The following is a 13,369-nucleotide window of genomic DNA, read 5'->3' as shown; positions in this document are numbered from 1 at the left end:
CTAAGGCAACCAGGCTGTGTTTCTGTCATTTCAAAGCTCACTGACCCCGACACATGATTAGGTCAGGCCCACCTAGAATACTCTCTCATTTCATTAGATTGACCGCATTGACACCTTCACCACTCAGAAGCCACATGCCAATCCCTGCCAAATGGCTTCTTTTTCCACCAGGCAATTGGCTTCCTCGAAGGCAACCAGGCTGTGTTTCGGCTGCTTCAAATGTTTCAGATCCCCACACCTGATTAGGGCAGGCCCACCCAGAATAACCTCTCATTTCATTAGCTTGACTCTACAGATGATAGACTTTAATTCCAATTGTAGAATTCCTTCAGCTTTGCAATATCACCCTGGAAGTGATATTGCTTCTTATTCTCACTCCCCGTCATGCTCAATGAGAATGAAATTTACATTCCTGGCATTTATCACTCCTCAACAGAGGATTAAGGCTGCAGGTCACTGGGAACTTTGTTTTTGTGTTGCAGGGGTACACTCCATGGAGGGATATTTTGCTGAAAAATGTAAAAGGACTTTCTTTGAATATTTCCCAGATTATTGCAATTGTGTCTGAGTCTTGCTGGTCCCAAAGAAGTGAGTATCTCATGTCTTAATTCACTTTGCAAATAGCTTGGTAACTGGCAGTTTCCAAATGTAACAGGTCCCCAGGGATATATTTTTTTTTGCCTGAAAAACCTCGCAAACAGAGAAGTCTGGTGGGGGCTACAGTCCAAAGGGTTGTAAAGAGTCAGACATGACTGAGCAACTGAGCACAAACTAGGATACGAGCCAGCCACTCACAAGGAAGCTTCCTTCGGGAGAACGGCTGTCAAGAGAACAGCAAACCCCTCTGTGGTCTCAAGAAGAAGGAGAAGGCGGAAGAAGAAAGCCAAGACGCACACCCCCCCTGAGCAGCCTGTGTGGGTCAAAGAGAGCCCCCTTTTCCCGGGGGACCCTGGAACCTCCGATTCCCCCTTGTCAGCTGTGTGTCACGGTCCTGTTTGAATTTATGAGCACTATTTAATGGAACAACAGCAGATAACCCGCAAATACCCAGGAGCCCTATTTTTTAAAACTCCATCACACTTGAGGGTCCCTCAATCCACCCTTGACCCTTCCAAAGCAAATGTAAACAAAGCGACACTTTCGGTGTTGAAGAAGACAAGAGTGTGTGGTCTTGTTCTCTGATCCTGGAATTTCAGTTTGGGTACTTGTGACCTATTCGAGGGACCAGAATCACATGGCTTGTGCAGTTCTTGGTATAAAGTGGGAGCTTAATAAATTGTTAATTTACACCATGCTAAGTCGCTTTAGTCGTGTCCGACTCTGTGCGACCCCATAGACGGCAGCCCATCAGGCTCCCCCATCCCTGGGATTCTCCAGGCAAGAACACTGGAGTGGGTTGAACATTTCTTTCTCCAATGCATGAAAGTGAAAAGTGAAAGTGAAGTCGCTCAGTTGTGTTCGACTCTTAACGACCCGACCCCATGGACTGCAGCCTACCAGGCTCCTCCGTCCATGGGATTTTCCAGGCAAGAGTACTGGAGCGGGTTGCCATTGCCTTCTCCGATATATTACAGGTAAAGTTATACAAAAGTTCATTGTTTTTGAAATGGGTTATATATAACGTGGGCTTCTCACATGGCATTGTGGTAAAGAACCCGCCTGCCAATGCAGGAGATGCAAGAGACACAGGTTTCACCCCTGGGTCAGCAAGATCTCCTGGAGAAGGGAATGGCAACTCACTCCAGTATTCTTGCCTGAAGAATCCTATGGACAGAAGAGCTTGGCAGCCTACACTCTATGGGGTTGCAGAGAGTCAGACACAACTGAGCAACTCAGCACGCACAAATATAACAAATAAAACATATTATATATTCATATTTAAATTTTATATATTAAGCAATTTAAAATAATAAAATGCATAGATGTATATCAAAAATATAAAATAATAATTATGCAATTTGTGTTATTTTCAGATATCCTTAAAAATAAGCATGAAACATAAATATTAAAATGTAAAATTTTTCAATATTAAAATACTAGATATTTACACTAACACTATGTTACATAAGTGCGTGTAGTGACATTATGGGAAGCAAAAGTCGCTCAGTTGTGTCTGACTCTCTGCGACGCCTATAGTCCATGGAATTCTCCAGGCCAGAATACTGGAGTGGGTATCCATGCCCTTCTCCAGGGGACTGAACCCAGGTCTCCCGCATTGCAGGCGGATTCTTTACCAGCTGAGCCACCAGGGAAGCCCAAGAATACTGGAGTGGGCAGCCTTTCCCTTCTCCAGGGGATCTTTCCCACCTAGGAATCCAGCCGAGGTCTCCTGCATTGCAGGCGGACTCGTTATCAATGCAGCCACCAGGGAAGCCCCGTTACATTAGATGTATGCTACATTACAGCATTGTGTAACAGTGTCATACAAGCAATCGATACTTATAAGGAATAAAATCTGTAATTAACAAATATGCATTTGTCCTAGTTCATAATGAAGTGATATTATATCTTATGTGCGACGCATAACTACAACAGCAATGTACCCCAAACAGCCGGCCTGAGTCCCGAGTAGTCTGGTTGCTTCACCATGCGGCCCCAGGTGAGGCCTCCGCCTGGACCTGAAAACTGGCAGCATGGTTGGGGGCGGGGCGGGGCGGGGCGGGGTGGGGGAAGGGCGCGGCGAGCTCGCGCACGCGCACTGCGAAGCCCGGGGCTGGCCGGCCCCGCCCGCCGCCGCCCCGGAAGTCCCGCCTCTGGGGGCGGGGCCATGGCCAGGAGGAGAAACCTGGACCCGCCGCGCGGCCCGCTTCCTCGGGCCCGGGCGGCGGAAACGGAAATGCGTCATAGGGGCGGGCGGCGGCGGCAGAGGCGGCGGCAGCGGGTCGCGTCGGGGGCGCCTCCGGCGGACGGTGGCGGCGGCGGCGGCGCCGGGCGGGGAGGCCGGGCCTGCCGGCGTCGTCGGGGGCCCGCGGGAGCGCTGGGGCCAGGGCGGCGGCGGCCTGGTAAGCGGACGGGGCCCCGCCCGCCGGGCGCGGGGGACCCCGGGGTGTCGGGGGGCCGGGCGGCCGGGGCGCGCGGGTCTCCTGGGCCTGCGGACGTGGGGGCGGGGGCCTGGGGACTTGGGGGCGCGGGCTTCGGGGGTCGAAACCTTTGAGGGGCCCGGGGGTGACGAGCGGCCAGGATCTGCGGAGGTCTCCCGGGGCGGCCGGGGCGGGGGGTCTCGTGGGCCTGCGGACTTGGGGGCGGGGGCTTCGGGGGTCGAGAGCCTTTCAGGGGCCTGGGGGTGACGGAGAACCGGGGGCCGGGGCTGCGGGGGTCTCCCAGGGCGGCCGGGGCGGGGGTCTCCTGGGCCGTCCGCAGGAGCGGGGGTGGGGTCTGGGGACTTGGGGGCAAGGGCTTCGGGGATCGAAAGCCTTTGAGGGGCTTGAGGGTGACGGACAACCGGGGGCTGCGGAGGTCTCCCGGGGGTGCTGAGAGCGGGGGTCTCCTGGGGGGTGGTTGGGGGAGGGGACCAAGGCAGTTGAGCAGAGGAGGGGCGGTCCCCAGGGAGCTACGGGGTTGGGGGGTGAAGCTGGGGGTTACTGGAGGTTGGAGGGGGTTACCAGGGCCACAGGGAGCGGCTGGGGAGAGAGCAGGCGGGAGTTGGGGTGGTGGGGTGAGCATTTGGAGGGGTGGAGGCGATGGGGATCATGTAGGGGCTGCCTGGGATGCGTTGAGGGGGTGCATCGAAGGGGGAAGGGGTTGTCCCCAGGGTGCAGAGGCACCCGCGCGACCAGGAGAGATGGGAATCCCCAGGGTTCCTAGTAGGCATTGGGCTTCCGGAGTCTCTGACTCAAGCGCTCTCTGAGGTCTGAGCCCAGGCTGAGCCCCCTCAGAGGTGCCCCAGACCCGGGCCAGGTGGCTCTGCCCTCCAGCTGGGACCCCTCCGCCCCAGTCCCTGCGGCTTCTCCTAGGTCTGGGGGTGTGTGTGTGTGTGCTTAGTCGCTCAGTCGTGTCTCTCTGTGACCCCCGTGGACGGTAGCCCCCCGGGCTCCTCTGTCCATGGGATTCTCCAGGCAAGAATCCTGGAGTGGGTGGCCATGCCCTCCTCCAGGGGATCTTCCCGACCCAGGGATGGAACCCAGGTTCGGGTAGGAAGCTGTAAGACCATCTGGTGGGCGGGCACACAGCCCAAGGCCACCTCTGTTACTGTTCGGTATCTGTGGGTCAGGTCTGGCCCAGCTTTGCGGAAGTAGCCACCTGTCCAACCGGTAGGGAGAAGCTGGTTGAGGGGGAGGAGGGTGCAGTCAGCTCCCCTTCTGCGGCTTCAGAGAGGCCCCGCGGCTTTGATGGTTTTATCTGGGCTCAGAGAAGGTGCTTCTGCCCGTGGTAGAGATACTGAAGTCAGCGGCCTTCAGCCATTCTCTCAGCCTGCAAGTTGCTTCCTGTTTCTGCGGGCTTCCTCCTGCACAGACCTTCCCAGGTGCCCGCGTGGGCCGTCCCTTCCCCAGTGAGGCGTCTGCAGCCTCCAGTGGAGGTGGCCTGGCCCCCATGCCCCGAGGGCAGGGACCCCGCCCATCTGGGCTCCCGCTATGCCAGCCCTGGTGGAGCTGCCTCTGGGTATTGGGGGCAGCCAATGCCGAAGGAGGCTTGGGGCAGTCAAGTGTTCCTAAAAGTTTTGCGAACCCAGTTTTTTTCCCCTGCATTTGTGTAATCTGATTAAAAGGGCCCACATCTCAGGGGCTGGGGCTTCCCTGGTGGTTCAGATAGTAAAGCATCTGCCTGCAATGGAGGACACCCAGGTTCCATCCCTGGGTCGGGAAGACCCCCCCCCACCCCCTTCCCCTCAACCCCAGAAGGGAACGGCAGTCCACTCCAGTATTCTTGCCTGGAGAATTTCACGGACAGAGGAGGCTGGTGGGTTACAGTCCACGGGGTCTCAGAGAGTCTGACACGACTGAGCGACTAACCCTGAGGGGCTGAGGGGCTTCCCTGACGTAGCGACCAGTGTGTCTGCCACGCAGAGGGCAGACGGACCCGCGTGCTGGCCGGCCTGGGGGCAGGACACCCGGCGGCCATGACGCAGCGTGGGCGTCTCGTGTTTCAGGCCCAAGGTCCCGGCTATGGCCGCGGCCACCATCGTGCACGACACGTCTGAGGCGGTGGAGCTGTGCCCGCCGTACGGCCTGTACCTGAAACCCATCACCAAGATGACCATCAGCGTGGCGCTGCCGCAGCTGAAGCAGCCAGGCAAGTCCATCTCCAACTGGGAGGTGATGGAGCGGCTGAAGGGCATGGTGCAGCACCACCAGTTCTCGACGCTGCGCATCTCCAAGAGCACCATGGACTTCATCCGCTTCGAGGGCGAGGTGGAGAACAGGAGCCTGGTCAAGTCCTTCCTGGCCTGCCTGGACGGCAAGACCATCAAGCTGAGCGGCTTCTCAGACATCCTCAAGGTGCGCGCGGCTGAGTTCAAGGTCGACTTCCCCACCCGCCACGACTGGGACTCCTTCTTCCGCGACGCCAAGGACATGAACGAGACGCTGCCGGGCGAGCGGCCGGACACCATCCACCTGGAGGGGCTGCCGTGCAAGTGGTTCTCGCTCAAGGAGTCGGGCTCGGAGAAGCCCAGCGAGGAGGTGCTGGTGCGCGTGTTCGAGCGCTTCGGCGAGATCCGCAACGTGGACATCCCCATGCTGGACCCCTACCGCGAGGAGATGACGGGCCGCAACTTCCACACCTTCAGCTTCGGCGGCCACCTCAACTTCGAGGCCTACGTGCAGTACTGCGAGTACGCCGGCTTCATCCAGGCCATGAGCGCGCTGCGTGGCATGAAGCTCATGTTCAAGGGCGAGGACGGCAAAGCCGTGGCCTGCAACATCAAGGTGCGGCGGGGCCCGGGGGGCGGGGGGGCTGTGCCCCGAGGGGCCTCGGACACGGGGAGGGTCGCCTGGGGCCCCCATACTGCGGGCGCAGAGTCTGTGTCTCAGGAAAAGTGGGGAGAAGGGCGTGCTTTCGCAGCCCCGGCCGGGCGGCCCCCCAGGCCCCCTTGGAACCAGACGGCGGTTTGCAGCAGCATCGCCGCGGACTCGGGCTCCTGCTGGCTTCCGACGCCAGCCTGGCGGAGGAGCGGGGGCCCTCGGGGCCGCGAGCTGGGCCCGGGCACTGGGTGGTGAAGGCAGCTGGCCACAGGGAGTGGGGGGCGCCCGCCACAGGAGGGGGAAGGGGCGGCGCTCGCGCGGGCACCGGGGCAGGCAGGGCTGGCCTCCAGGTGCGCCTCTTCCCAGCGGACGTGGCTGTCCTGGAACGGGTGGGGTCCCGAGCGCTCATTTTGAGCCCCACCCAGCCCCGAGGTCCCTCCTGTCCAGGGCGTTTGGGGGGCCTGCTCTCTGCCGTGAGTCCTAACCCTGCTCTGTCCTGCCTCCGAAGGTCTCTTTCGATTCCACCAAACACCTGAGCGATGCCTCCATCAAGAAGCGGCAGCTCGAGAGGCAGAAGCTTCAGGAGCTGGAGCAGCAGCGGGAGGAGCAGAAACGGCGGGAGAAGGAGGCGGAGGAGCGGCAGAGAGCGGAGGAGAGGTGAGTGCTCCCGGGCCGGGCTCCGCGGGCCTCCGTGCGTGCGTCCGTCCGTCTGTGCGACACGGAGATGCGGCCGGACTGCGTGCCCCGCCCCCAGGGCACCGCCCACTTCCCACCTGGCCTTCCCGCTGAGCCTCTCTGGGCGCCGTGCACCACCCTGCTGACGCAGGCACGGAATTTTTGTCCATCTTGCAGGTTTTTTGCGTTCAGGCTGACGCTGCCTTAAAGTGAAGTAGGGAAGTGAGGGCATTGCCGGCTTTTCCCAGCAAGACACGGTTAGGAGCCCTGTAAAGTAACTCAAGAGTCAGGCGTCTTGGGTGACGACCTTTGTTTCCCGCTTTGATGTTCTGGCCCTGGTGGTAAAGAACCCGCTTGCCAGCCAGTGCAGTAAACAAGGGATCTGGGTTCGATCCCTGGGTTGGGAAGATCCCCTGGAGAAGAGAATGGCAACCCACTCCAGTGTCCTGGCCTGCAGAATCCCACGGGCAGGGGAGCCCGGCGAGCTGCAGTCCCTGGGTTTGCAGAGAGTCGGACATGCCTGAAGGGGATACGCGCAGCACGTCGTGAGCTGTTCAGGCGCGCTGACCATTGTGGTGAGCTGGGTTTTGGAAAAGGAGCGGTTCTTGGTGCTCCATCATGACTCCTGTACTTGGGCGTTTCTCCCCACACTTGTCTGTGTGTGCGATGGGCAAGGTTTCTCGTGTGTGTTTTGCAGTGCTGAGTCTCAGGCGTGCGTGGTCCGGGGTTCATTCCTCACCAGCCTTTGTGAGTGTGTCTGGGCTGACCTGACTTGCGTGTCGCTCCGGCCTTGGGGCTCCTGTGTGGTTCCTGTTGGTTCCGATGGTCAGTAAGGCAGATTCGGGCCTGTCTCTGGGGTCAGCGCTTCCCCTGTGTGCCCCGGAACCCAGTTCCAGGGCGGCAGGTGCCGGAGATGCTGCCAGCCTCGATGCAGGCAGCCGGCGAGGGTGTGCACGTGGGTCGGGAGTCAGGACCCCCAGAGCAAGGCGGTGGGTGCAGAGAGGACAGATGCCTGGAGAGGGCAGGATGTCCTGGCCACGTGGCGGGCCTCAGGTGGCGGCCCGCAAGGAGGGGAGCAGTTTGGGTCTCACACTGGACGAGGCCCTGGGGTCGGCATGCCTGCCGTAGGCAGAACCAGGGAGCACCGGCGGCATGTGGACCACGGGTCCTGGTCCAGACAGGCCTCCTTCTCCCTCTTCCGCGATCGACCGCGTCCACCGTCCTTGAGCCGGGCGTCGCAGAGGTCACCCCACGGCCTTTCTCAGGTCTCAGGCACGCACTTTCCTTCACCTTCACGTTAATGCGGGGAAAACCGCCCTGAGGGTGGCCTTTGAGTGCAGGCGGCAAGGGCTGTCCTGCTGGGGACAGCAGTTCACAGCCGGTGGGCGGCACTTCGATGCGGCCGAGGAGGCTGGGCAGGGCTTGCCTGGGATGACACGTGGGCCCGCGGGCGCCCGGGAGGCCCTTGGGTGTGCAGGGCTGTGTGTCCAAGCCCAGCTGGCCTCACTGTTAGCCTGCGGGCCGGCCGGGAGCCTGGGCATCTGTCCTCCGTCAGGGGCGAGCGAGTTTGGGTCCTTTGCTGCTAATGAGGTTCAGCGTGGCCTGCAGCAGTCCTGTTCTTGGTCACGGGCCCTTAGCTGGACAGATGAGGGCTCTGGGCACTCAGGGCCCCCGACCGGCAGCTCCTCACCCATCCCTGGTGCGGGAAACCTTCGGGGGTGTGGCCTCCTGGATACCAGAGCCCTTGCTAGCTGCCTGGCTTCCCCGCGTGGGCTGATCTCCACAACTGGAGCTTGGGTCCTTGGGCCTCCTCCTCCAGGGCTGTTTCTCTGCTGGCCTGGCGCCCTGGGAGTGATGCTAGCTCTTCTGCCGAGTCTCCTTCCTGGCCCTGCTCTCCCCGTACCATGTGCTGTCCAGGGCAGCCTTGCCTCTCCGCTGTGCCTGCCCTGCCCCTGGTCTGAAGGTTAAGTCTGAGGGGGTGCGAGTGGTCGGTGAGACACACTCATTGGTCTTCCCACCCTTCCCTGGGGGTCTGGATCCCTCCCAGTCGTGCTGGGGTCCTCATTTCTGGGTGAAGAAAGGCTGCTGTTGGGTCTGGACTGGCTGGCCTGGTGCAGGCGTTTACGGAGCCGCCACTGTCCCCAGGCAGTATCTAGGCGGAGACCTCACGTGGTTTCCCCAGGGGTGCGCACTGTGGGGGCCCCTCTGTCGGGGGACCCCTCTCCCCAGAGCAAGCCAGGTTGGCTTTGTGTCACTGAGCGTGTGCCTTTGCTGCAAGTCCCCATGAAAGGTGCAGTGCCCTCTCTTGGGGGCTTCCCGTAGCTAGGGGCTTCTGGAAGCTTCCTGCCATCATGGGCATTCCTGCTCCCCTGCAGCTCCCGGGCTGGGGGCTCGCGGGGTGGGAAAGCCCAGGGCGGGGGTCTCTGGTGCACTGGGAGCAGGGCCTGTCCAGCGCCCTGGCTGTGCCCCTGTGGTGCCCGTGGTAGAGGGCCTCCTCCGTGCGCTGCTGCGACCCGTCCTGGTTCGTCTGAGGTGGTGCCTGCAGGAGCAGGTGGATCTGCTGAAAAACTCCGCTTCCCGCGTGCCTGCCTGTCCTTACGTTTGTTCCGGTATCTGGGCTGGGGTCGAGTTTAGCCAGGCTCTCCCTGGAAACACGGGGCAAAGCCTTGCCCTGTGCGCCCCTCGTCCCTGGGGTCCTCGGCCGCAGCTGAGATGTCTGTGTGGACAGAGCGCTAAGGAGCCGAGCGCCGAGATCGCCGTCCCCGGACCCACTTCCTGCACGGCCCCTTGGCCCTCACGGAGCCCGCGTGTCCGCCCGCGCAGGAAACAGAAGGAGCTGGAGGAGCAGGAGCGCGAGCGGAAGCGCGAGGAGAAGCTGCGGCGGCGCGAGCAGAAGCAGCGGGACCGCGAGCTGCGGCGCAGCCAGAAGAAACTGGAGAAGCTGCAGGCGGAGGAGCAACGCAAGCTGCAGGAGAGGATCCGACTGGAGGAGCGCAAGCTGCTGCTGGCGCAGCGCAACCTGCAGTCCATCCGGCTCGTGGCCGAGCTGCTGAGCCGCGCCAAGGTACCGCCCGCCTGCGGGGACGCCCCGCCCTCGGGGAAGCTCCGCCCACAGGGGCTGCTAGCCTATAGGGATGCCCCACCCACCGGGATGACACGCCCACCGGAACCCCCGCCCACGGGGTACTCTGCCTACGGAGTACCCCACCCACGGGCACTGCCAGCCTTTAGGGATGCCCCGCCCACAGGGATGACATGCCCACCGGAACCCCCACCCTCTCGGGAGCTCCGCCCACGGGGTACCTCACCCACGGGGACTGCCAGCCTTTAGGGATGCCCCACTTACATAGATGCCCCACCCATGGGGGGATGGCACAGGCTCAAGGGATCCCTGCCGCACAGGGAGGGTCAGTCCTTGGGACGCCCCGCCCTCGGGGAAGCTCCGCCCACAGCGTGTGCCAGCCTATAGGGATGCCCCACCCTGGGGGATGCCCCGCCCACGGGGACTCCCAACCTATAAGGATGCCCTACTCTGGGGGATGCCTGGGTGCTCAGGGAGGCTCGGCCCTTGGGACGCCCCACCCAGAGGGAGGCCCGGCCTTCACGGACACGCCGCTCCTCGCTGGTGCCTGGCTCCAGCCCAGGGGTGGCGTTCGTCGCGGGGGATCGTGGTTGCAGCGCCCCGTGTCGCCCCAGGCCCAGGCCCGGGCTATGCCCTGAGGAAGCGGCAGTGCTGTGAGTCCGGGTCCTCGTGCCCAAGCCTCCGAGAGCTGGCCCTGCAGCTTCGGGGTGGCCGGGCTCCTCCAGAGATGGAGGGGCCCCCGCCCGGCACTGCAACTCTCCTCGCGCCCCCGCCGCGGCTACGGCGCCTGTGTCTCTCAGGCCAGGCGTCTCCGACCGCCCGGGAGGACAGGGCGGGCCCCAGACGAGGCGCGGGCCCCGCTGCCGGACCATGCTCCTGCACCCACCGCCGCGAAGCTTGCGGGTCCCTGCCACCCTATGCGGGTGGCGTACGTGGAGCCCAGGCAGGCCGCGCGCCCCTCAAGTCAGGCAGGTGCGGGGCGACGCTCACCTGTCGTCCGGTTACAGTTGTGACCAGTCTGCGGGAAGGAGAGCGGCGTGTGCGCCGAGAGCTGTGGCCGCTTATTCTTGTTGCATGGTGAACATTGAAGACCCCTAGTAGGCCGGGTCTGCGCGCCTCCCACACCCACACGGAATGTCAACTGTCCGCACCATAATCTGGGGCCCACGTGGCAGGGAGCGTGCACCGGAGGGAGGGCCCAGGCCATCCTCGAGGCGACCCCCACTCAGGGCTGTGCCGAGGAGCTCTGCCGGGCTAGCTCCTGGCTGACGATCTTGGCCTCAGAGCTTGCCATCCGGAGGGCACCGGGCCGCCGGAGAGGGGCCCCCTTCTCGAGGGCTGTGCCCAGGAGCTTTACTGTTCTGCCTCCTGGTTGACGACCGTGGTCAGCAAGCGTGCCATTTGGAGGCCGGGCTGCCTGAGAGCGCCCCCCCCCTCCCCCGGTTGTGCAGAGGAGTTTTGCTGGGCTTCCTCCTGGCTGACGATCGTGGCCTCCGAGCGTGCCACCCGGAGGGGCCCGGCCCCCGAAAGGCGCCCCTCCTCAGGGTTGTGCTGAGGAGCTTTGCCAGGCATCCTCCTGGCTGACGATTGTGGCCTCCGAGCGTGCCGCCTGGAGGAGCCCGGCCCCCGATAGGCGCCCCTGCCCGGGGACTTGCTCCTGGCTGACGGTCGCAGGACTCCTGGTGTGGTTGGAGCCGGCGGGCAGTGCTCCGGCCCGGCCGTCCTCGGAGCCCGGCTCAGGCGCCCCCGCCCCCTCTGTCCCGCAGGCCGCGAAGCTGCACGAGCAGGAGCACAAGGAGGAGAGCCTGCGGCTGCAGCAGCTGGAGGAGCGGCGGCGGCTGCAGGAGGCCGAGCTGCGGCGTGTGGAGGAGGAGAAGGAGCGTGCGCTGGGCCTGCAGCGTCGGGAGCGCGAGCTGCGCGCGCGCCTGCTTAGCCTGCTGCTCAGCAAGAAGACGGACGAGCCGCGCACCACCACCGCTGAGCCGGGCGCCGCCTCCCCGGCCGACCTGCTGCGGCCGGTGCTGGACATCCTGCACACTGTGTCGGCGTCGGCCGGCGCCGCGCCCCGGGACCGGGAGCCCGCACCGCGGCCGGCTGTCCCCCAGAACCTGAACGGGAGCGTCGCCACCGCCGCCCCTGCCGCTGCCCAGGAGGAGGCGGCCCCGGGCAAAGAGGGGCAGGACCCTCGAGGCCCGGACGACGGTCCCTCGGAGAAGAGGTGCCCCGCCGTGCTGGCCTGCATCCCGGACAACACCCAGCAGCCCAAGGCCGTGCCCGCTGCCTGCGAGCCAAGCACGCCCCGCAAGGACGCGCGCTCCGAGCAAGACAAGTGCAACCGGGAGCCCAGTGGGGGCGGCGGCCGGGCCGGCGGCGGGGCGGGCCGGGACGACGGTGGCGACGGCGAGCACAGGCAGAAGCGGGAGCGCAGTGCACCACGGCGGCGGGCTGGCAGCCGCGAGGACGGCAGGCCACGCAAGGAGCGGCGGGCACACCGGAAGCGCTCGCACCAGGGCCGCAGCGCCAGCCCCGAGGAGCGCGGCCACTCCCGCAAGTCCCGCAGCCGCAGCCGGGAGCGGCGAGGCCGGCGGGAGAAGAGCCAGAGCCGCGGCCGCGAGCGGGACCGCAGGGCCAGCTCCAGCCGGAAGCGCAGCCGCCACCGGCGGGGCGACGACAGGCCGCGCTCGGGCTCCGCCGGCCGCCACCGCAGTGCCTGGAATAGGTAATGCAGGCCGCGTGCCCCGGGGCTGCCTTCCCGGAGACCGGCCGCGCTTGCGCCACCGCGGAGCTTCCCGGCGAGGAGCGCACGGCTCCCGGCTTTTCGTGCAGACTTTCCTCCAGGCCGCGGCCCTCCTGTGTGGGCGTCGTGATCGCGAGCTTCGGTTCCCCCATCAAACTGTTGATCCAGTCGCTTTAATGTCGCCGGTCCTCCCTGGATCAGAAGCGCAGGGGGCTGCGAGGCTTGACCTGTGGCGCGTCATCGGGCCGCCCTCGAGGAGACGCCGTGTCCTCACCTCACGGAGCGGAGCCAGGCCGCAGTGACGGGGCCGGACCGGCTTCCAGTCCGGCAGCCTTGGCCCCACCGGGCATTAAGAACAGGAAGCCTCTCGCTGGAGGCCTTTGGTTGCTTGTTTTTTTGTTTTTTTCTGTTTTTTGTTTCCTGTTTTCCCCCTTTTCTGTGGGATTCACATATCGGGAATGAAATTTGGGTGGGATGCCAAAGGCAGGTGGCTGTTAACGCATTTAAGTCATCGGAGAGGAAGCTGGTGCTCTGAAACATGGAAACATTTTACGAGCGTGGGCTGGTGCAGACGAGATACAGAAGGGTCCCAAACATTCACTTTCTACGAGTTGAAGTCACCCAGCATACAAAAGAAAAAGCGTCAAGTGGTACACGGGGGTCCCAAACATTCACTTTTTACAAACTCAAGTCATTCAGCATAAAACAAACAAAAACGCAGATTGGTTTAAAATTAGCTTTGGTTTCTAGTCAAGGTTAGCCTGTGTGGTTTTTTAAAGAAGCCATTTTGCTAAATTATTTTTACTTGGAACATTTCAGATTTAAGGCTGCAGACTTATTAAATTTTATAATTGTTGGCTTCTCCAAGGGAAGCTTGGAAATACTTAAAAATAGCTGTGACGTCCACCTTAGGAGAGATGGTGTTTATTCCAGTTTGCATTTTTATGGTAAAATAAAATCTTTTTTTCCAATGAA

General features: G+C 62.6%; 1 protein-coding gene across 1 annotated transcript; it reads left to right on the top strand.

Moving 5' to 3' along the window:
* The first annotated feature begins 2,861 nt into the window (after positions 1-2,861).
* LOC145536417 (A-kinase anchor protein 17A-like) lies at positions 2,862-13,369 on the top strand. Its single transcript, XM_081565765.1, has 5 exons — positions 2,862-3,002; positions 5,087-5,864; positions 6,409-6,557; positions 9,399-9,639; positions 11,424-13,369. The coding sequence occupies exons 2-5, from the start codon at positions 5,103-5,105 to the stop codon at positions 12,378-12,380; spliced, it is 2,109 nt and encodes a 702-aa protein (XP_081421891.1). The 5' UTR covers positions 2,862-3,002; positions 5,087-5,102; the 3' UTR covers positions 12,381-13,369.

This window comes from Giraffa tippelskirchi, chromosome X, assembly GCF_054371585.1.
Source record: "Giraffa tippelskirchi isolate mGirTip1 chromosome X, T2T-mGirTip1v1.2.pri, whole genome shotgun sequence".
NCBI classification, from domain to species: Eukaryota; Metazoa; Chordata; class Mammalia; order Artiodactyla; family Giraffidae; genus Giraffa; species Giraffa tippelskirchi.
The sequence above is the reverse complement of the archived record's forward strand: the minus strand, read 5'-3'. Positions and strand labels throughout refer to the sequence as shown.

Excerpts from the sequence above, each read along its gene's own strand:
- LOC145536417 (XM_081565765.1), top strand. The coding sequence starts at position 5,103 with ATGGCCGCGGCCACCATCGTGCACGACACGTCTGAGGCGGTGGAGCTG. Across the intron at positions 5,865-6,408 it reads CCGTGGCCTGCAACATCAAG|GTCTCTTTCGATTCCACCAA; the intron begins GTGCGGCGGGGC and ends CTGCCTCCGAAG. Across the intron at positions 6,558-9,398 it reads CGGCAGAGAGCGGAGGAGAG|GAAACAGAAGGAGCTGGAGG; the intron begins GTGAGTGCTCCC and ends CCGCCCGCGCAG.